Source organism: Ovis canadensis, chromosome 5 (genome assembly GCF_042477335.2).
Source record: "Ovis canadensis isolate MfBH-ARS-UI-01 breed Bighorn chromosome 5, ARS-UI_OviCan_v2, whole genome shotgun sequence".
Classification (NCBI taxonomy): Eukaryota; Metazoa; Chordata; class Mammalia; order Artiodactyla; family Bovidae; genus Ovis; species Ovis canadensis.
The window spans coordinates 50124016-50144946 of NC_091249.1; the positions used below are offsets into that span (position 1 = coordinate 50124016).

A 20931-nucleotide genomic window follows, 5' to 3' on the forward strand; every position below is an offset into this window, starting at 1 on the left:
TTGGTCTGCAGACATTTTATCATTTTTATGTTTTGAAATACATAACAGTAACAGCTCCAGGTCAGTCTTTCAACGTAGAGGTAGGTAACAGAGGAAGAGAACAAAATAAAGGAAAGAAAAAAGAGGGAGGAAAAGAAAGCAAGGTAGATTTAGGATTCAGAAAAACAGTTCCTAATGGCTGCAAATGTGTTTAATAGCTCTGTGGAAACTGTCACTCCTGTGTCTAACTAGCGTCAATAAAACGCCTCTTTGAAAGTCCGAAAGTTTATCTTATAAATGGCGGCTGTACAGATACAGAAAACAACACCCAGTCTCTCCTGTCATGAAGTGAGGCAGTGTGGAGTCAATAAGCCCACTGAATTCATCCACCTTTAACCTCCTCTCATCTCTGATTCAAGCCAGAATACTGAACCCCAACAACTGGGAGAAACATTCCTCAGGAGGCGAGTGTCATGTAGCTCAGTGTGCCCTTCAGAAAGAGAACCCAGTTAGCATCTGCTCTTTTCAATATCATGCTTTGCAATCATTTCCTGTAATTGAATAATATTTATCAGATGTTGAGAAATTCAGGTCTTAAATCTCCTTGAACCAGCAGGCTCCCCAGCATTCATCAGTCGGACTAAGGCCAACTTTAACTCCCAGGTAGTTTCTCATATAGATAGAATAATTAAAGCATGGGATGCTCTTCGATTTATGGATCCCTCTTCCTGCCTTTACAAAAGGAAAGGAACTTATTAATTCCTCCACATTAACACTTTAAAGGACAATCCCCATTCGCTCCATCAGTGGTTTCTGTGATGACACTAAAGAAGAGTTGGAATTTTCCTTTCAGCTAATAATTCTGTCCATTTCAGGCCCAGTCTCTCCAGTGTAAAGTGGTTAGATGATTAACTGACCATCAAAATGAGGGCTGGTTCAGTCAGTACTTACAAAAGCACAGGAGACTTTCTTTACACCAACTACTGCAAAAGATGCTTATTTTGGATCTAATAAACCTAGAAGAGATTTAATTCATTCATTTGCAGACATCTGCTTAGGGCCTACTATGTGCCAGGCACTAGACTAGGTATTCTTTTTGTACCATCAAAAGAAAAACCAAATAGCTGTTTTTATGAGCCCAGATATAAACAAGGAAGCCAACCCCAAAGTCCGAAGTGCACCCACTGTGTCTATCCGTGTCCTTTACATGTTCCCATAATACTGAAGCCCAGTGGCTGAGTACAGACTCATAGAGTGACCCACAGAACAAGTACTGCCTAACTCTGAAAAAAAGAATCATTCAATAACCCATGCAAACTCTGCATGGTAGAAGCTCTCTGCAATACCGATTACATATACCAGAACCCCTTTTTAGTGAATTGGACCCTGACTGTCTTCTTCTCTCATCCTCTCTTGTACTGATTTAGTGCCTCCTCTGTGTCTAATTGGCTACCATCACCGTTAATAGGTTAGAGTAGTTTGAAGGGTTTCTAACCTCTGGAATTATTAATACAAAGACTTGTAGATATAGAGAAACAATTTGATGCATACTGGAGTTAACTTTTAAAATCTATTTCTTGGCATATTGTAAGAATAATACATAATTAGCTCCACTGATTAAAATTATGACTTTTCGTATTGGATTAACAAGACAAAATTATAGGTTCCAAATTGTTGACCTGTAATACCATATCCACAAATGATTGCCTATTTTTGTTGCATGATTTTGGTTACAGTCTCTTAGGGAATGCACAAAAGCAACATAGCCCATAGAATCAGACTCTAAGAAAAAACATGAGTGATACCTATTTAACAGTTGGAGAGGTCGTAATAACAAGGTCATAATAATACACTTCTTTGATTTCAAATGAAGGACGGCTGCTTACGGGTGCTTTCACATGGTAGTTCTAAAATTCCTGAGAATCAGGCACTGCTTTCTCCGACTATCTATTTCCACCACTGACACACACTGTCTGTCCTCGAGCATACGTTTCAAAGATTACAAGCCTCATGCTGCTCTATTTTTTTCTTCCATTTGAGTATATACGATGCATGGTTTCTCTAGATTTACATGGAGAAAACGGAGATGTGGTGGGTATTAAACTAACATTTCAGCAATAGGCAGAAGCTGATTTCTCACATTTGCGTGCAACATTTTCCTACCTAACTACCATCTGGTCCATACTAATTTCCTCTCATAGCCATAGCTTTCCATTACCAATGACTTTTCCATGTATTTGCAGCATATGGTCCAGGAACTCTTTTCTACAGAGAATGTGTCCCTTAGGCATATATTTCCCCTAGATTACCGTATTAAGAAATGTTCTGCCTAAACCATACTTATGGCATTACCATAAAATTGCCCCTTGAACACAGTTAAATTGAAAGCGCTCAAAATGCATATCAATTCAGGTAAAAGAAGTTCTTGCTACTTGGAGGAAAGGCTTCATTTTTCCTCCCCCCTCTTTCTGACTCACTACTAAGCTATTTCTCACTGTTTGGATGCTGAAGTCTCTCAGGTTGACAGTATGTTTCATGAGAGCATGGTTAATTCAACAGCAGAAAATAGAGGCTATATTTTAGACCTCAATATAAGCATAAAGGAAGTAAAAGAAAGTCTGTGTTTCCAATTCCAGGTTATTAATTTTCCTACTCGTGTTCTCTTATCAGTATTGGGAGATGAAATGTGAAACCCAGAAATGTAAAAAACAAACAATCTAGATGCAAGCATTCTTGAGTTTTAAATGAACATGTTTTTAGCGGTTGGATATGAACTAGACTCTTTGCAGCAAAGCAGATATTTGAAGCTGTGTAGAAGCCAAACAAGCCCTACACAGAAAGAGGCCTCTTAAACGTTACCAAAGCTTTGTGGTAACTTTTTAAATGTAGAGCTCCCATGGAAATCCTATAGCTTAGATACTCACTTGGCTTGCTTGCTTTTCCCTGCTGTAGTCACACACACACGTTATATATATAACCATGTATGTATATGGTTACATGGTCTGTAATTTACAGTATTAAAGTCTCCTGAAAATCCAACTTGCAATAATAATTGTGAAAAAGAAGAATGCAGTGCATTCACTAGAATCTTTCTTTCTGGTGGCCGGCATTTTATTTATCACATGTGTGGTGATCACAGCCCGAGGCTGCAGTCACTTGTGAAATCTGTCCTACTTTCTACCAAAGGCATCAAGTACACGTTCACAGTAGTTCCCTGATGTCTTTTTAAAAATTGTTCAAGAGGTTGCTTCTATAGGTAAGATGGTTTAATAAGCCAAAGACTCCACTTGAAAATCATAGAGAGGTTATTTTTTATTTCCACCAGAGAACAGGTAGTGGGGCTTCTTTAAATCATTGTGACAGTTCAGATCAAAGCACCAGATGCGATCTGCATTTAACCTTGTGGGATGATGGAAAGGAAGGCTTAGCAACGTATTCACAGGAAATGTCCAATTTCTGCCATAACTCCCAACCTGGCCATCCTTCTTCTAGCATTATCCTGCAGTAGGCGACTCTGGATCTCAGGAAGCTCTCCCTTTCTAGTCTGAATCGTATTAGTCATGGTGGCCTCAAAACCCACCTTTCACGGGTATGAGTCAGGAGACCATGAAACTTAAGTTGGTTTGAGTAAGACACAAAAGGCAGAGCCATAGCAAGGCAGAACAGTTGAGCCCTGTATTCCAGACAGGAGGGCTAGAGCAGCTCCCTTTAGAAAGCGGAATGCCTGTGAGGCTGTGCTGCTGCCAAATACTAGACACATCCTCCATGGGAGAGGCTCGGGGCAGCTGCGTTGTCTGTGACAGGGCAGAGACTCACCCACTACCATACACCTGCCCCATCATCATGAATGTCACCCCCTGAGTGGACGCATTCTGCCTTAGTGCTGCTAAGGGAATACCGAGGGACTCTGATATTTCCTGAGCACCTACTATGTGTCAGACGCTGCTAGGTACTTTCAGCATGATGCCACTTTATCTCCCAAACACTGGAGGCCTCTATTTTGTGCACAAGGAAAACCAAGGCCCAGGGAGGTTAAGTGATTCCCTCGGGCTTACCCAGCAAGCAGGAGAGACAAGACCTGGCCCTTCACCCCCTAACTGCAAGTTCAAGGGCTCTTCTGCCAAATCCTACCACCAGCCTTATTATGTCTAGGGCAATCCCCTTTGAGTCTTTTACCGCGAGCTTGGGTGTCCCACCTCCTGGCCTCTGAGCAAAGAAAAAGCAGGGGTCTCCGGTGATGTCTTCCCTAACTGTATTTGTGATGAAAACAGGGCACTCCAGTTCCCTCCTACCCAGCACCACCACGTCCGATTCGGCGGCTCAAGAGGGGTATGAGTCTAGGGGAGGAATGATGGACTGGAAGGAGTCACCCGACAGCACAGACTCTTTGGGGGCAGTGTCTTCCCATAATCACCAAGACAAGAAGGGTAAGGCCTTGGAAGCACCTCTTCCTCTGCGGGGAGAGGGAGGGAGGAGCGGGGAGGACTGTGTAACTGCTTCCAGCTGAACTGCAGCAGCGTTTAAGGAACGGACCTCCAACATACTCTGATGGAAAGCGTCTCAGCAAAGACTGCAACCCAATCCTCTGTGCTAGGCTTGATCCGAAATGATTCCCCAACCAAGGAGAAACCACACAAAACAAATAACACATCCTCTCAGCTTCCTCCACCCAAGAGAGGCATGGCTTGGCCCAAAGTGGACACTGGCTCCTGAAGTCCCTTTCCACTCCTCTTAGCTCATCCAGTGATTTCTGGATCCTCTTTTTTCCCCCATAATAAGATGGAATGCAATGCGGGCTTTGGCAAGTACCTGTAATTGCAGTCAAAGCCCGTTTAATCATGAATGGAGAAGTAGCAGAGTGAGAGTGAAGTCTTTTCTGGCTGGTCCCATCCCTCACCCTTACAGGGGGGCTGAATCTGAACAGAGCCGAGGTCCTGAGACGCACTTAATTGCCCTTAGAGGACAACAGCTAAAACAAAAAATATGTTATTTAATCAAGCAGAATTGCTATGCATTTAAAATGGAAAGGAAGCCGTGCTAAATGAAAGGGACTCTGCTGTGAACTGTCCTAAATTCTCCCCGGCTTTCTTTGCTAGAAACTAGAGACAGGAAATGTCATCTCTTTTCTCGCCATTTGCTGCTTCTGGTAACACATCCTACTTTAGTCGCAGCTGCAACCAAAGAGGCCTTTACTTGTCCAAAAACCAGTCCTGTAAATCAGAGACTGAAAAGCTCAGTTATGTTGTGAGCTGTTTCTCCCCATTCAGCATTATTTACTTCTATATGTTTTCAAGAGTTTCATCCAAGCGGGGGTTTGAGTGTCGAGGGCAGACCAGCTCTGGTGACCTTTGGAAGACAGTCTCTGTCCTGTCCTCCCCCACAGGTTTCTGTATACATACTTCCAGCTCTGCTTTTAGAGAATGTTTGCTCGGCAGATTCACACTAAATTTTCATCCTTTTTTTTTTTTTCTGACGGCTCCTCTCCTGAGAATGCCGTACACTCAGCTGCTACATGCCAAGCCCACGTGGGACGATGCAGCCCTTTTAACTTGTGAACTTACTCCCTTAATCGATTTTATTATTCTCCTGTAACTTCTTACTGCTAATATGTCCTGCCCCCCAATTTTTTTTTTAAAGAAGCTGGTGTCTCGGCAGCCACTTAAGTTGGTGGGACCCCTGCTCTTCATCATCTCAAGACACCACCATATCCATTTGTGACAGGGCAGAGCTATCACCGCAGGCTATACCAGCCCTAACATGTGCCGCTATTTGTTTTGTGTGGCTCCCGACCATAGATGTGTTAGTCTTGGCCGACTACTCAAGAAGAGACAACACAGTAAAAATCACATTGTGTTTGCCCACTGCAACTTGCTGAAAAACCAAACAGCCTTTCCAGTAAAGCATTAAATATGTCAACCAAATATCTAGCAGTTGGTTATAGTCATTTCCTCCTCACTTCCCCGAGACGGATGGCGAGAATTTTCTCCAGTCGTTAACTCTCCCGGGGGATGGAGGTTATCAAAGAGTCCAATTAACACTTTGACAGATCATTTGACAATTCGGCATTGTTCATTCTCTTGGGTCTTATTATGAATATTGACAAAGCTGGAAGCAGTCTACAGATTGTCAAACAATGGTGGCAGAGGTGATTGCATGGGTGTTTAACATGATCACTGTTCTCGTGCTGTTAGCTCTTTGCCTTGCCCTGTCAAATTGGAACTTCATTTTTTGACAACTGATTATGTATTTGATGGGGCAACGACAACGAGTTGTTATGCCGAAATTGAAAAAATAAAAATGTGATGGAGCTTAATGTTCCTTTTACCATGATTTTTTATGATTTTGATTTCCATTTTGCTCTGAAGTGTTTTTTTTCTGTTGAATGTTCATGATTTATTTCCAACTTAATGTTCATGATTTATTTCCAACTTTTCTTTGGTTTTGCCAAGCGCTGTGTGGTATGACTTGGTGATGGCGTGACTCTGTTGGAAAAGTCTTGTTTCTTTTCTGACTCGTGATGACGTTCTTTAACTTGACCCAATCTGTGATCCCCTTGCTGCTTTTCATTCCCTGATGTGGGCGCCTTAATGATGTCACATCCGTGTGTGCAGCATCTCCTGGGATGCAAGAGTTTTGTGGGTTTTCTGCGGGCCTCTGATGGGTCCTCTTTTCACTGGGCCGATTGTCTCATGGGAATGTGACATTTGTGTGCCCCGGCTTTAGGAGCTAAATATACTCTGGAATTGTTTCTAAAATACCACACATTTCCCCGCTAAGCAGAAAATGGTATCTGCTGACCAGTTAGCTGAAGAGGAATCAAGTGTCTGGTGCCCTTTTTACTTTGGCTGCTGGGCAGTGGGGGGAAAAAGCCAGTGAGCAGATGAGCCCGGAGCTCTGCTCTGCAGAAATGCTGAGCACCACTGGGCTGGTCCCCTCCTGGTCTCGCTTCATCTTCCAAACAGTTCTGCATTTCCAGAGTATGTTTGCTTACCTTTTTCTTTCCTTCCCTTGCTGTGTCTTTCGTCTTGATTTAATTCTGTGCGTCCCCCACATTCTGTCAAAGCACCGTTCCTCACCTTGCAATCTAACCCCCTTCTGCTACCATTGTTCTCAGCCTCCCCTTTTCAAAATATTAATAATAGATGCCAGCCCTCTGCCCCTCTGCGGACCGTTCCAAGGCTCTTTCCTTCTACACTGGGGGGTAGTGTTCCGACACTGTTTGTGTATATACAGTCATGCTAACAAAGTGTGAGAAGAGACCCGCAAAGCACACAGAAGCATTATCACAGAAAATGAAGTAATTTTCTCTCTCAGTAACTGGCCTTGCCCTTCATTACCCTACTGGCCTTGTCTAATGTCACTTGTCCTTGTTGCTTTTCTTTAAAATTGCCTGATATCTTTCAAGCCCTAGATTCATTAGGAAAAAACACAGCCAACTGCCCTGTTTTATCTCTGGCTCCCTAGATGTCTGGAGCCTCTACTAGCCAGCCCTTTAATCACCAAGCTGATAAATTAGAAGCAGCCCTGGCTACTTCTTTCTTGGTTTTGCCACATTAAAAAATATATATTATTTATTCATCCTATAACTATTGAGGTGGTAATGGGTAGTTACAAAGAGGCTCTAACTACCTATGAATAAGAAAGAAAATCCAGTTTATTTTTAGATTTGGCTTGTCTCCCCTCACCACCCCCACCCCCCCATTCCCACAGCAAAATAAATAAGAGCTTTCTTTTCTAGGTTGAGCAATAGTGAGAAGTAATAGCCACTCTTGTGCCTCGTTTCTGACCCAAAGTAACAGTCCTCTAAAACCTGATTTCTAAGAAGACTGCAAGATAGGTGAGGGGAGTAGCCAGGACAGCTCTGCCAAGAGAGCTGTGGAGCATAAATGTCCGATGGACACAGGGACCATTGCCCTCAGGACACAGGAATAAGCCAGATGAGAAGAAAATCTCCTTCAGAGCTTATTTTCCAGAGTTCTCGTGAGTTCTCAGAAAGCTGATGAAATAGTCGATATGTAGAAAAATGTTCCCATTGGATTGGAAGTGCCAGAGCTGTAGTATGCATATATATTTTGGGAAATCTTTGAAACAAGTTATTATCACATTATTATATTTAGTCAAGAAGATGTGCTCAATTCAGACCAGGAAAAGATGTAGAAACAGAATTTAAATTAGAGATCAAATGAATAATTTAAACTAAAATGTACAGCAAATGCTGAATATATTTTAATCAATGTACAAGCTGTTTTGTAAGCAATTTTTAGTCTGGGAAATAATGTTCCCATAAGATTCAGAAGGTCTATAAAGGCTGCTGAGTATACTGTCCACACTTTCTAACAATCCTGAATGGAACTGCATAAATCATAGAGTTTATCAACAATCCTCTTTACAGCCAATTCTTTATTCCTCAAGTACATCATAGCCTCCAAGGAGGACAGGTCACATCTTAGAAGAGATGGTTTAAATGACTCAGAGACATCATGGCCTTCAATACCGAATCATACGGTGGAAAGTCAATGCCCTTGTCATTTCTCCTTCCGTCGTCTTCGTTCTGTCAACACAAAAGTCTGTTTGGTGCTTTAACAACTCCAGAAACTCACTGCTACCCTTTTGAGAAGAAAGAACAGGCTTTAAATGGCTTTGCCATGCAGCTGAAGCTAGCTGGAACTAACTCTGTTTTACTTTCAGTTAATTTGATTTGGGGGCTTCCCAGGTGGCTCAGTGGTAAAGAATCCACCCGCCAAGGCAGGAGACACAGGAGACTCAAGTTCAATCTCAGGTCAGGGAGATCCCCTGGAGTGGGAAATGGCAACCCACTCCAGTATTCTTGTCGGGAGAATCCCATGGATGGAAGAGCCTGGTGAGCTATAGTCCATGGGGTCGAAAAGAGTCAGACACAGCTTAGTGACTGAGCATGCAGTTTCATTTCTGTGGTTACCTTCTAGTTATGAAAAGTGACACTTTTTCCCATTTATGATAATGATATAAACTTTCTACCTGAAACACATTTTAAAGGCAATTTAAATAAAATACTAAGTAAATGCGGATGTAGGAAGTAGAGGGATACAGGAATACTAAAAGTAAATAACACTGTAGGTGAGACTCCTTGATTTGCAGCACTCTTAGCTGACGACTAAACTGTGGGCTGGAGAAGGCAATGGCAAGCCACTTCAGTACTCTTGCCTAGAAAATCCCAGGAATGGGGTCGCACAGAGTCACACGACTGAAGCGACTTAGCAGCAGCAGCAGCAGACTGTGGGTACCTCTGGCCTGGAGCAGTTAACAGAGTACAGCGAGGATTAAATTACCACCAAAACTGTGCTTCTGGCATTTGGAAGAACGAGATTGAATGAGGATGCTACCTTATACTGGCTGGGCTCTGACCGCTTCAGTTACACGATCTAGTGCTCTTCTGATTTCTCTTCCAACTACAGAGCTTTGTGATTAGAGATGAGAAGTTTGGTCAAGTAGGAATCGAGTGCACGATGGATTTAGACTAAAAAATTAGTCATCCTAGGCTTGTTAGGCATCTGGAGAGATGCTTTCCAGACCAGCAGTGAGCATCCAAGTATAGATGACAGCTCGTTACTTCCCTAATTGCAGCCCAGGGACAGTTTACCCCCAGCACTTGGACTTTTCCAAGATCTGTAAGGACTCTTGTGCTACAGCGCATCCCGTTGGCCTGGCAATAACCTTTACTTGACCTTTTCTTTCCCTTTTCTCTCTTTCAAACTTTACCTACTGTGAGTCCCAAACCCTAGAGTCAGAGTTTCATCGTGAACAGACTAAGAAACCCCATTTTCAGACAGCATATTTGGTAACAGAGTCTAGCCCAACTGCTTCTGCATTTTAACCATCTGTAATGCTTAAAATGCCAACAAAGGTCCATATAGTCAAAGCTGTGGCTCTTCAGGTAATCATGTAATGTACAGGTGTGAGAGTTGGATCATAAAGAAGGCTAAGTGCCAAAGAATTGATGCTTTCACACTGTGATGCTGAAGAAGACCCTTGAGAGTCCCTTGGGCAGCAAGGAATTCAAACCAGTCAGTCCTAAAGGAAATCAACACAGAATGTTCATTGGAAGGCCTGATGCTGAAGCTGAGGCTCCAATACTTTGGCCACCTGATGTAAAGAGCCAACTCATTGGAAAAGACCCTGATGCTGGGGAAGACTGAAGGCAAAGGAAGAGGGGGCAGCAGAGAATGAGATGGTTAGATAGGATCGCCGACTCAATGGACAAGAATTTGAGGAAACTCCAGGACACAGTGGAGGACAGAGGACTCCACGGGGTGGCAGAGTCCGACATGACTTAGTGACTGAATAACAATGCTTAAAATCTAATGGATGAAGCTTTTAAAACATCTCATTTCTCCCAGTGGGGAAAGAGATCTCTTGGCTCCTAGCAAGTCATATGCAGGTGATCATATATACACAGAAAATGATTGCTGATGAAGGTAATAAAGGCAGAAAAATAAGCATCTTTTCCTGACTTGTAAACTTGGACTGCACTTTTTTTCTGCCATTTCTTCAGTAACATTAACATAACAAAAATGTTTTCTGAGGAGTCTTCAAGCAAAATTTATTACTGGCTCCACTGCACAGTAGTGGATGCCAATAAGGAGTTAGAGGCTAAACTGGAGATAGACAGAGTTCTTGTCCAAGAAATATCAAACCGCCAGACAGATGAAGCACACACAGACACAAAAATGCACCAGAAAGTCTTTACGACCACTGTTATCCTTGTTCACAAGGCAAAATGGTGCACAGCAGCTTTAGAAAAAGATATTAGACAACTGAAGACAACTTGGCTGGACACATCAAGGACACAGGACTTGGGAACAGTTTCCCAGCCCCTTTTCTTTAGTCGCCCCCTTCAGTACCAGTATTATAGCAGTCATATATCACTTGACAGAGAGGATGAGGGAAAGGAGGTGTCTTTGGTACAGAACTCATATTTAAAATTTTTGTGGAAATGCTGGCAAAGGTGAGCTCTTTTTGAACACTCTGAGCTTTATTTCAAAAAAACAAAAAACTAAAAGCTCAACAGTAATTTTCATAGTTTTTACTAATAAAACCTATAGTATCACAGCCATTTTTAAATGTGATAGAACAGGACAGTGTTGGAAGCAAAAGGGGTTCAGGGGGGGTTCTGTTTGACGGGGAGGGGGCTGCAACTTCCACTTAACAACCAACAACTAACTCAGCCAGGTGGGAGCATGCCTGGCGAGGCCCAGGGAGATGGGGGACAGGTGGCCGTTTTCCCCACAATGCTTTTGAGTAAGACTTCACTTATTTCTGGTTTTGAGAGGGAGAGGAAAGGTATCCTTCAAAATTCATAAGAAATTTGGCATCTACGTCGTTGCTGATAAAGAAAAATACAATTCATGAAATGTAGTCCATTCATATAGTTTTAAATTTGTAAACTGTGCTATACCTGCCCCTTAAAGATTTACTATCATTGTTATTATGCTCTGTTAAACTGTTTTAATCTCCAAAAGTTTAGAGTGAGTCTGAAGAATAGTGATGGGTAACGAATAGATGTGCATCAGCTGGGGGTGGAAGAGCAGGGCTGCTAACGTTAAATACAGATTACCCAGTTAAATGTGAATTTCAGAGAAACCATTAATAATTTTTAGTATAAGTGTGCCCCACCAGTTTCATGGGACATGCTTACACTAAAACATTATTATTTATCTGATGCTGAAATTTAGCCAAGAGTTCTGCATATTGATTTGCTACCTTAGCAATTCTATTGAAGAGGCTGCTGATAATTTATTCAGTAAGTATATAAGATTTAATCTGTAGTCTACATTTGCCCTTTAACTCTTAGGAAATTTATAGTAACCTTTAAGAGCAATTAAAGTAAAAATTTCATTCTGGGAAAAAATATTTTCATTATATCTAATTCCAGAGAAATATCACTAAAAGTTGTATATGTGTTTGGATATTAGGGTAATTGAAAAAATTATCACTAAAAGTAAGCTTTCAAGTGTCACTTTTAAGTGAAGAAAGCTCAGAAATCAAATTGTTCCTAAACAAAGACAAGATTAAAACCACTGTTTCTAATTTTAATTTAACCTCAGGTTTTTTTTATCAACTATTATGTAACTATATGGGGGTTTTTTTCTATAATTATTTGGATGCCTTTTTTTTTTCATTTCTCATTTCCATGACTTTGAAGGAGATGAACTAGAATCCAGAGAGCACTAGAAAATAATAGTCAATTTCGCAGTTAATTTAATCTAACAGAAAATGTAATAATGGTGACACTAACCCTAGTCGCAAAGAAAGCCATGCGTTTCAGTCATTCAGTCGTGAGCGATTTTTTGCAACCCTCTGTCCATAGGATTCTCCAGGCAGGAATACTGGAGTGGGTTGCCATTTCCTCCTTCAGGGGATCTTTCCAACCCAGGGACTGAACCCGAGTCCCCTGCAGCTCTTGCACTGGCAGGCAGATTCTTTACCACTGAGCCACCTGGGAGGCCCCAAAGATGTAGTAATTTAACCACACTTTAGTAACATTAACCTTAGCTCAGCTGGTAAAGGACCTGCCTGCAATGCAGGAGACCCAGGTTCAATTCCTGGATCGGGAAAATCCCCTGGAGAAGGAAATGGCAACCCACTCCAGTGTTCTTGCCTGGAGAATCCATGGACAGAGGAGCCTGGCGGGCTACAGTCCATGGGGCCACAAGAGTCAGACACGACTTAGCGACTAAACCACCAACCCTAGTATCAAAGAAAGGGAAAACAGCAACTTTCCTTCATTTCTTTCTTCATGCACTCAAAACATTCGGCAAACATGTGTGCTATATGGGAGCCTTCTGCTGAGTGCTACAGTACAGGCTGATCTGACTCACGGAGCCTATACATAAGGAGCCTGCAGATTAGCAGGGGGTTAGCAGGGGCCCACGGGTGGCCTCCTGGCTAGCAGTGTGGCATGGCAAAGGCTGAGAGGTCAGAGAAGGACATAAAGGGTCAGAAAGGGAGCTGATATTGAAATGCTAGTCTGCAACCTTAGAAGTCACGCCCAGGGGTTTTGGCTTTACCTGTAGGCAGTGGGTGGGAGGGAGGGAAGCACAGAGATCAAAGAGACTGACAGATGATAGATAAATAATAAATTGATTATTCAGTCCTATAGATTGTTAATTACACATACACAATATGTTTGGAAAATGGAATTTTGCATCAGTTTTGAATCTATAGTATTTTTCTATATATCACTGGCACTTTCTACAGCTGTTTCATGCTGAACTAAGACCTCTGTGCTGGTAAAGCTGAGCCCCAGACTCCGCCTTCTCTGTCACTGGGTAAAACACTGGGGCTCAGGGGACACGCCAGACTTCATCCAGAACGGATTTTGAAATGGGGGGCCAAGGGGAGACTGAGAAAGAAATGATAATATAATTCAGGGTGCCACCATTTGTTGCTTCCCAGGTGGCATTAGTGGTAAAGAACCCACCTGCCAATGCTTTCACTAAATTAATATTTCTTTGTCACCTGCCAGAAAAGGAATCTATTGGTAGTCTCTGATGTTTCTTTGAGGCACCAAGGAAAAGGATCTATTGTGAGCCGGCCAGGCTCTGGGCTCTCTACTGGATGACCTGGAAGGTTCCCTGTGAGCATGGGCGTTTGGGGGTGGGGCAGCGAGATACCCACGTGGTCAGCTGTAATTGTTCTTTCAGCCGCACAGGCAGAGATGTAGATTTGATCTAATTAATTTTGTATCCTCTTGACAACTTGCTAAATTTATCTGGGGTCTTGATGAGATTATTGTGGAAAGGGTAGAAGGAAAAGAAGTTAAATGTCAGCCATGTAGAAAGCTGTTTCATCTCCCTGCCTGCCTGGAAGTGCACACCAATATTTGAATTTTCTTTTCTAGAGATACCAATTAAACCTTCTATCTTCACCTAACATCATTTTCTCAAAAAAAAAGGACTCAAATTATGATTAGAGAGACTTTAATTTTTTATTTTAAAATCAGCAACTTAAATCTTGGGGTGTTAAAAAAAATCAGTTCACCTCTAAAAGTGCTACTTACTTTAATCTGTAGCTACTTTTTTAAGCCACATCACCCTTGACATGAATTCATTTTGCCCCATCTTTTCCTTCAGTCTTTTTCCCCCCTTTCTCTTCTATCTTTTGCACAAAAACACACACAAATGACAAAGTTTTCTGACAGCTTAATGGAACTTTCAAGGACTACAGGGACTAGGTTAGGCATGATCATATTAACTGAACATCTGGTGTAGTTAAAAATGTGCTCTTTAATTGGCTCAACTGCACTGTGTTCAGCTAAAATTTGTTTTGTCCTCACAATAAAATTGGGAAGAGTCAGTGTGTATTTTGGAGCACATATACCAATGGGAAAATAATACTAGCTTTGTCTCAGAACTCTTTCTGATAGCCTCGTTTCTTGGAGTTAAAAAAAAAAAATGCTTGTTATATACAGGTTTGACTTTGCAAACCTCACTGCTCCACAGACAAAGTAGTCTAGCAAGGGCAAAATGGTGGAAACAGGGAAATTTCTTGAGGATAGCGTCTCTTTTCTTGACGTTATACATGAGAATGGCCTCAAAAGCTGCAAGAGTTGCTCAGAATACATAATTCATGCCATTGCTATAGAAGGAAAGAGGATGGAAGCGCTGTATCCACTCGGTGGTTGCAGGGAGACACAGGCTATGCAAGTCATAATAGGTAAAGTCCTGCCAAGCGTGTGACTGTGCTGCAGGCCTGAGCAGACCCACAAGAACCCCATCAGACATCAGTCTCCCAGCACTTCAGTCACAGAAAGACTCTAGAGTCAACCAGTGAAACACAGTTGATAAATTCACATATATTGGGTACAGAGAACACGGGCTCCTCATCTGTGTCAGAAAGCTAATTACGGGTGATATGAAGGTTTGTCATCCTTAATTAGTATTTCTTAAGCTCTTGTAAGTCTATAGCTGAGTGTTATCTTTGTAAAGAGATTCCTTTTTAATGGGACAATAGGAATTTCCTACTGCAATTATTTTTTAAATTTGTGTTTTTAAAAAAGATGCACTCTTTTTCAAATATGTATCTGCAATTAGATTTCTCCACTGAAGGCAGGCGCAGCCATTAGGAACTGTATAGAGATAATGGAAGTTCAGTACAATCACCACAGACAGCTCTCATTAGGAGAGAAAATGATGTCAAGAAATTTACAGCGCAGCACACTGCGTTACGCCTAACCTTTTGGACATATTAGAGCCTGTCATTTCCAGTCCTACCGCCTCTTGTTATTCATAAATAATAGATAACACTGGACACAATCATCTGACATTTGTTAAGGTAATAAATATACCCTAAGTGCTGACGGGTCTTGCACTCCGTGATTTAAAAGCACACAGCAGAAATTTAATGTAACTTAAAATGTCTTATATAATTCTATGGGTTTGCAGATTCAGTTCAGCTCAGCAGATGTGTAAGCACCAAGCTCTGCTGAGTGCACTGTTGTAAAGCAGGACCTTCATTTGAGGAATAGAACATGAGCTCAGGTCCCCTACTTCTATCCAGAAAAGAAAGGAAAAGAGTCTTCCTGAGTTTTTTATTCTCTGGTCTGATCGTGGCGAGGTAGGGGAAAAGATCCCCTGAACCAGACATCCCTTGATGGCTGTGCATTGAGTGGAGGAGATTTCAAGGTGACATGGGATGCAAGCTTTAAAGGAGGATGCTCTATGCAACTATTTAGTAGTGAGTTCCTACCAAGCTTCTCTTTCCTCTGTCCCTGAGACCCAGTCCTGACTGGGCTCTCTAGTACTATCCACGAACTGAAGGCCCCTGGGACAGAGATGGGGAGCATGAGAAATTCCTGTGACTTTATGGTGGGGCAATTAAAGAGATGGTGGGCATTTTCCCAGCAGCTTCTGGCTCTAGCAGAAGGGGTTGATTCTGTTACAGAAGTAGTGGTGCCGTGTTTTAGGCCATACATCAAGCTTTGGTCAGGTGCCAAGGGGACGTGTTAGGGATGTACTGTTCTCGCCAATAAAATCACATCAATTTTGTATTCTTTGTCAGAATGTGGCAACTGCAAGAAAATGTCATACACAAGACCTACTACAGATTCCTACTCTTGTGAACATCAAGGAAGATTGCATTATTATATTTTTTATTTTACAAATAATTTAGCAAGTCTGGCTATACATTGCCTCAGTGCCTCTGGGGTTGGACTTCAAAGTGAAACACTTTGATGTTGTTCTCTGGAATATTATTCCTGTCATTTAGGGCAGTGCCTCTCAAGCTTTAGCGAATGTATGAATCATCTGGAGGCCTTGTTAAAACACAGATTTCTGAACCCAATCTCCAGAGATTCTGATTCAAAAGTTCGAGTAGGACCCAAGGATTTGTATTTCCAACAAGTTACTAATACGGAGTCACCCTAATTTAGGACACTTTTCAAATTGTATGGGCTATCTTATTTAAGGTCTCTCTCCAAGATTCTGTTACATTTTTAAATCCTTATTTCTCCATTCTTGGCTAACAAACGTGAACCCAAACAATGTTTTGCATCAAAACAGTTTATCTGGAACCACACAGAAAGCAGGTAACTTGTCAGTTGGAAACACTCGCCTTACATTATTAATTGAGCATTAAATGTGTCCTGCACAGTGCCAAACGCTTTACATGAATTTGTTTATTCAATCTATTTAATCCATCCACAACACCCATCTCAGAGTCAATACTACTGGGGCTTAGAGAGATTGAGTGACTTGCCCAGGAACACAACTAGTTAGTTATAGATCCAAGACTGATATCCAGGTCTTTATGATCTCAAGATTTACATTCTTAACCAATACCCAGACTCATCTATAACCCAGATTCCACGAACTATATTCCCAGTAAGTTTAAGTTTTAAGAGTATTCAAACAAACCTGTCTCCTTAACAGTAAGTTTAAGTTTTAAGAGTATTTAAACAAACCTGTTTCCTCAAATTTGTTTTATCTTTGCATTGCAGAGAAAAAAAATATCAGAGTGCTACAAAAAAATCCCAAAGAATGACCCAAATTCCACAGTTTTATAAGACGATCTACTTCCTTATTTTGTAGCTTTGGTGTCTCTTAAGAGAACAAAGGAAGATGGAACCCGGAAGCTGGAAAACAGAAATGCTTTGTCTGGTTTCCAAAACTTTAGATGTTGGGTTTCTAGTCTTCCAAGAAAGAAAAACCTCAAAAAGAAGGAAAGTAAACCACGCAAATTCTGCTCTAAAACGTGGCCCATCTGAAATAGTCATTACCTTTACACAGACAGTGACAGCTTCAACACATGGAACCACAGGTCAACATTCCAAAGCATGGCTTTTAAACATGGTCTGATCATGGCCGGTGCAGTCCCCCAGGGGCAGGGCCGAGTCTCAGCTAGTGGGGCTGAGGAGGAGGAGCCAAGCAAGCACTCCCCCTGGCACGGAGGGGAAAATGAAGTTCTATGCTCATCCTCCCTTTTCTCCCTGCGATGGCATCCCCACAACAAATAAAAATGCATCAGTTTCAGAGGTGATAGGACTGGAAGTGGATTCATCCGCAGACGACCACAGGCAGCATCATTTCAATATGGGAGTTTTAAAATAGCCTCTGAACTGAGGATATTAAACAGCCAGGAAGCTGTCTCTACTGTGGCGTGGTCAGTCATTAACTTGATACCTCTGGAAGACAGACCATGGCCCCTTCTAGTACCTAATCTTCGGCCTGCCAGTGGGGGAAGAAAAAAAGATTTGAAAATAAAAGAAACAGGGAAAGTTTGAGTTATAAACTCTGAGCCCATTTCCATGGCTGCTGGCGGGTCCGGTTATTCCTAAGCCATCTGGTTCGCATTATGCCGTGTAAAACTAGGAGAAGGCTGCTTCCTGCCGAGATAACCACAGAGAGCGCCCCCTGCACTTTCCGTGTGGTCATCTCCATGGGCCGGGGTGTGGCTCTGAGAATAAATTATCTGCAGTTAGGTTTTTCCCCTCTTTGTTTTTTTCTCTCTTAGCAGGGATTACAGCGGGTGCTCTGTGGTTAGCGGCCGCGATGCTTGGCCCGTGACTCGTCCATTCATTCATGCTGCCTTGCAGGACTCTCAGGCTGGCATTTTGGTGCACTTAAGATTTTCAAACAAGAAAAATTGGGTTGTTGGATTCCATTCACCCAAGTTGTTATGAGGATTTCAAGGAAATTACAGGCTTGTCTTGCTATAAAGCAGAAGCAAGAGTCTATTTTTAGGGGATCCCACTCCAGAGCTTTTCTTGGTATTTTGCCATCTTTCTTAGCTCTCAGGCCCAACACGAACCCCGCTCTGGCTCAGTGGTGGAGGAAATGTCCATCCTCCTTTTTGCCTTTGCATGTTTCTCTAAAGGACACAGAGAGGCTTTGTTGTCTTTGTGGTCACCGGGTCCGCTTCACACAGATGCCTATTAATCACTTCACTATGGAGACAGACACATCCATCATATCACAGCAGCTCCGACACAGGCAGTCCAGTGAACAGGGGTGAGAGGGGAAAGTGTGCACTTAACCATTTCAAGGTTCTGACAGTCGAAGGCCTCATGTACTCAGCAAGGTAACTGGAGCGGGGATGGGTAAGGCTTTTCCTTTGATACTTAGTTTAATAGGTGCAATAGAGTAAATGTATTTCTCTTTGTTTGGCTTCATTTTTTTGATAGGACAGGTAACATCTCCCAGCCATGTCTGTATGGTGCAGGGGATAAGTATAGTTCAAGACAGAGTCTTAATTTTAATAACAGTGATAATAAATTCAAGTAGGTTGGCTGTGCTTTTGATGCAAAGGTACTGACTCTTTGAAGCCTGTAGTTTCTCAATAATGGATTCAGTGTGGAACAGATAAGCTGAAAGTCAGCTTTCTCAGGCAAGAAGACCCTTGAAATCACAGGTAAATTAATCAGTAATTTTCCTTCCAAACGGACATGTCTTCTAAACATCTTTTTCAGAATTTCAAGGCTTTTCACAGCCTGCTTCCAAATGGGGTTCAGCTCTCACTCCTATCTTCCCCTCCAAGTACTCATTCAGGCATGCATTCGTTTACTATTTATTTAACAGCTCTTTACTGAGCACCTGTATACCTGGGGGTGCAGCCGAGCAGAAAATCTCCCCTTCCTGGAGCTGTCTGGAGCAATTTAGGGGTAAAAAACAGAGCATCATAAGAGTGATGACTTTAAGGGAGACAGGTACAGAGGTCCGGGAACCCTTAACAGAAGGAAGAGCTAAACTGGCTTGAGGGAATTAGAGACAGTTTCTTCATGTCAGCTGAGACCTGAAGGAGTTCGGAGGGCTGGGAGGTGAGCAGGGGTTTTCTGGGCAGAGGGAACAGCCTGTGTGAAAGCCCAGAAGCAATGAGAATGCAGCAGAGAGGTGGTGCCTAGAGCTAGGAGGCTGGAAGGCAGCTGGACCACTGGCCATCACTGAACACAGCCTTCGCGTTCCTCCCCTCCATGCCTTGGTTCTTGTTGCTCTCTCCACTTGGGTTGACATCCCATGCACTTAAAGACTTAGCTCAAACGTCAGCTCCTATATAAAGCCTTTGCTCACCCATGTTCAGTTCAGTTCAGTCGCTCAGTCGTGTCCGACTCTCTGTGACCCCATGAATCGCAGCACGCCAGGCCTCCCGGACTTCACTCAGACTCACATCCACTGAGTCAGTGATGCCATCCAGCCATCTCATCCTCTGTCGTCCCCTTCTCCTCCTGCCCTCAATCCCTCCCAGCATCAGAGTCTTTTCCAATGAGTCAATGCTTTGCATGATGTGGCCAAAGTACTGGAGTTTCAGCTTTAGCATCATTCCTTCCAAAGAAATCCCAGGGCTGATCTCCTTCAGAATGGACTGGTTGGATCTCCTTGCAGTCCAAGGGACTCTCAAGAGTCTTCTCCAACATCGCAGTTCAAAAGTATCAATTCTTCGGCACTCAGCCTTCTTCACAGTCCAACTCTCACATCCATACATGACCACTGGAAAAACCATAGCCTTGACTAGACAGACCTTAGTCGGCAAAGTAATGTCTCTGCTTTTGAATATACTGTCTAGGTTGGTCATAACTTTTCTTCCAAGGAGTAAGCGTCTTTTAATTTCATGGCTGCAGTCACCATCTGCAGTGATTTTGGAGCCCAGAAAAATAAAGTCTGACACTTTCCACTGTTTCCCCATCTATTTCCCATGAAGTGACCCATCCATATTAGGTAGAAGCAATCATCTCATGATGCTTCTGGGCTTTGGATGTAGTTCATGTGCACACACCTATCTTCTCCTGTACTAGATCACAGCCTTTGTGCCTCCTTCATCTTTGTCTCCCCAAAGCCCACTAAGGGACTTTCATCCATGCTCAGTAACTGTTTGCTGAAGACAGCCACAAGGTGCGTTTGGTCAAAACCTTGTTGGTCCAGGAGAGGACAGTCAAGGTGCCAGCAACATCACAATCCAGCCCTGAGTTAGGAGAGTATCTTTTCTGAGGCATGTTGTTCCCAAGCCTGGCACTGGGCATCCTGTGCAGACTAGAGGCAATGGGAGAGAATCTTTGAGCTACCAAAAAATATTATTTAAATAAGAAACTTGATGTTTGACATTTCAAAGTGCATGGACATTGTCATCATAGGAAAAATCAGAACTGTGTTGGGTTTCCTCTTATTTTGCCATTTATAACTGCTCTTATTGTGAATTCCATATTGTAGGGCCTGGAGGGTGGGGTTGTTCATAATCTTTTCAGCCTCTAAAGAGCTTCACACTGCCCCTCTGAGACCTCCTTCCAGCAGCCTCTGAAAACTCTCTCAGCTCAGGAAAAAAAAAAAAAGTGGAGATTCTATTCTTTCTCAGTTCTGCCAATTTAAGGCATGATTTCAGAGAAATCTTTGAGCCATTGTGTGTCTAGCTTCCTGCAATAGGAAGGTGGAAAGAATAACCATTTAGCACCTCATGACTGGTGAGAAATAGCTGGCGGTTAATGAATCA

At 42.5% G+C, this 20931-nt stretch overlaps 1 protein-coding gene across 2 annotated transcripts in view; it reads left to right on the plus strand.

The window, feature by feature from the left end:
• The window catches only part of SEMA6A (semaphorin 6A), a 131695-nt gene that overhangs the window by 102202 nt on the left and 8562 nt on the right, over window positions 1–20931 (plus strand). The window contains exon 18 of one of the 2 annotated variants that reach the window (XM_069591718.1): window positions 4251–4406. The exons of the other annotated variant lie outside the window; for it this stretch is intronic. Within the exon in view, the coding sequence (XP_069447819.1) occupies window positions 4251–4406 (156 nt within the window). The remainder of the gene's footprint in view (window positions 1–4250; window positions 4407–20931) is intronic. 2 annotated transcript variants of the gene reach the window in all.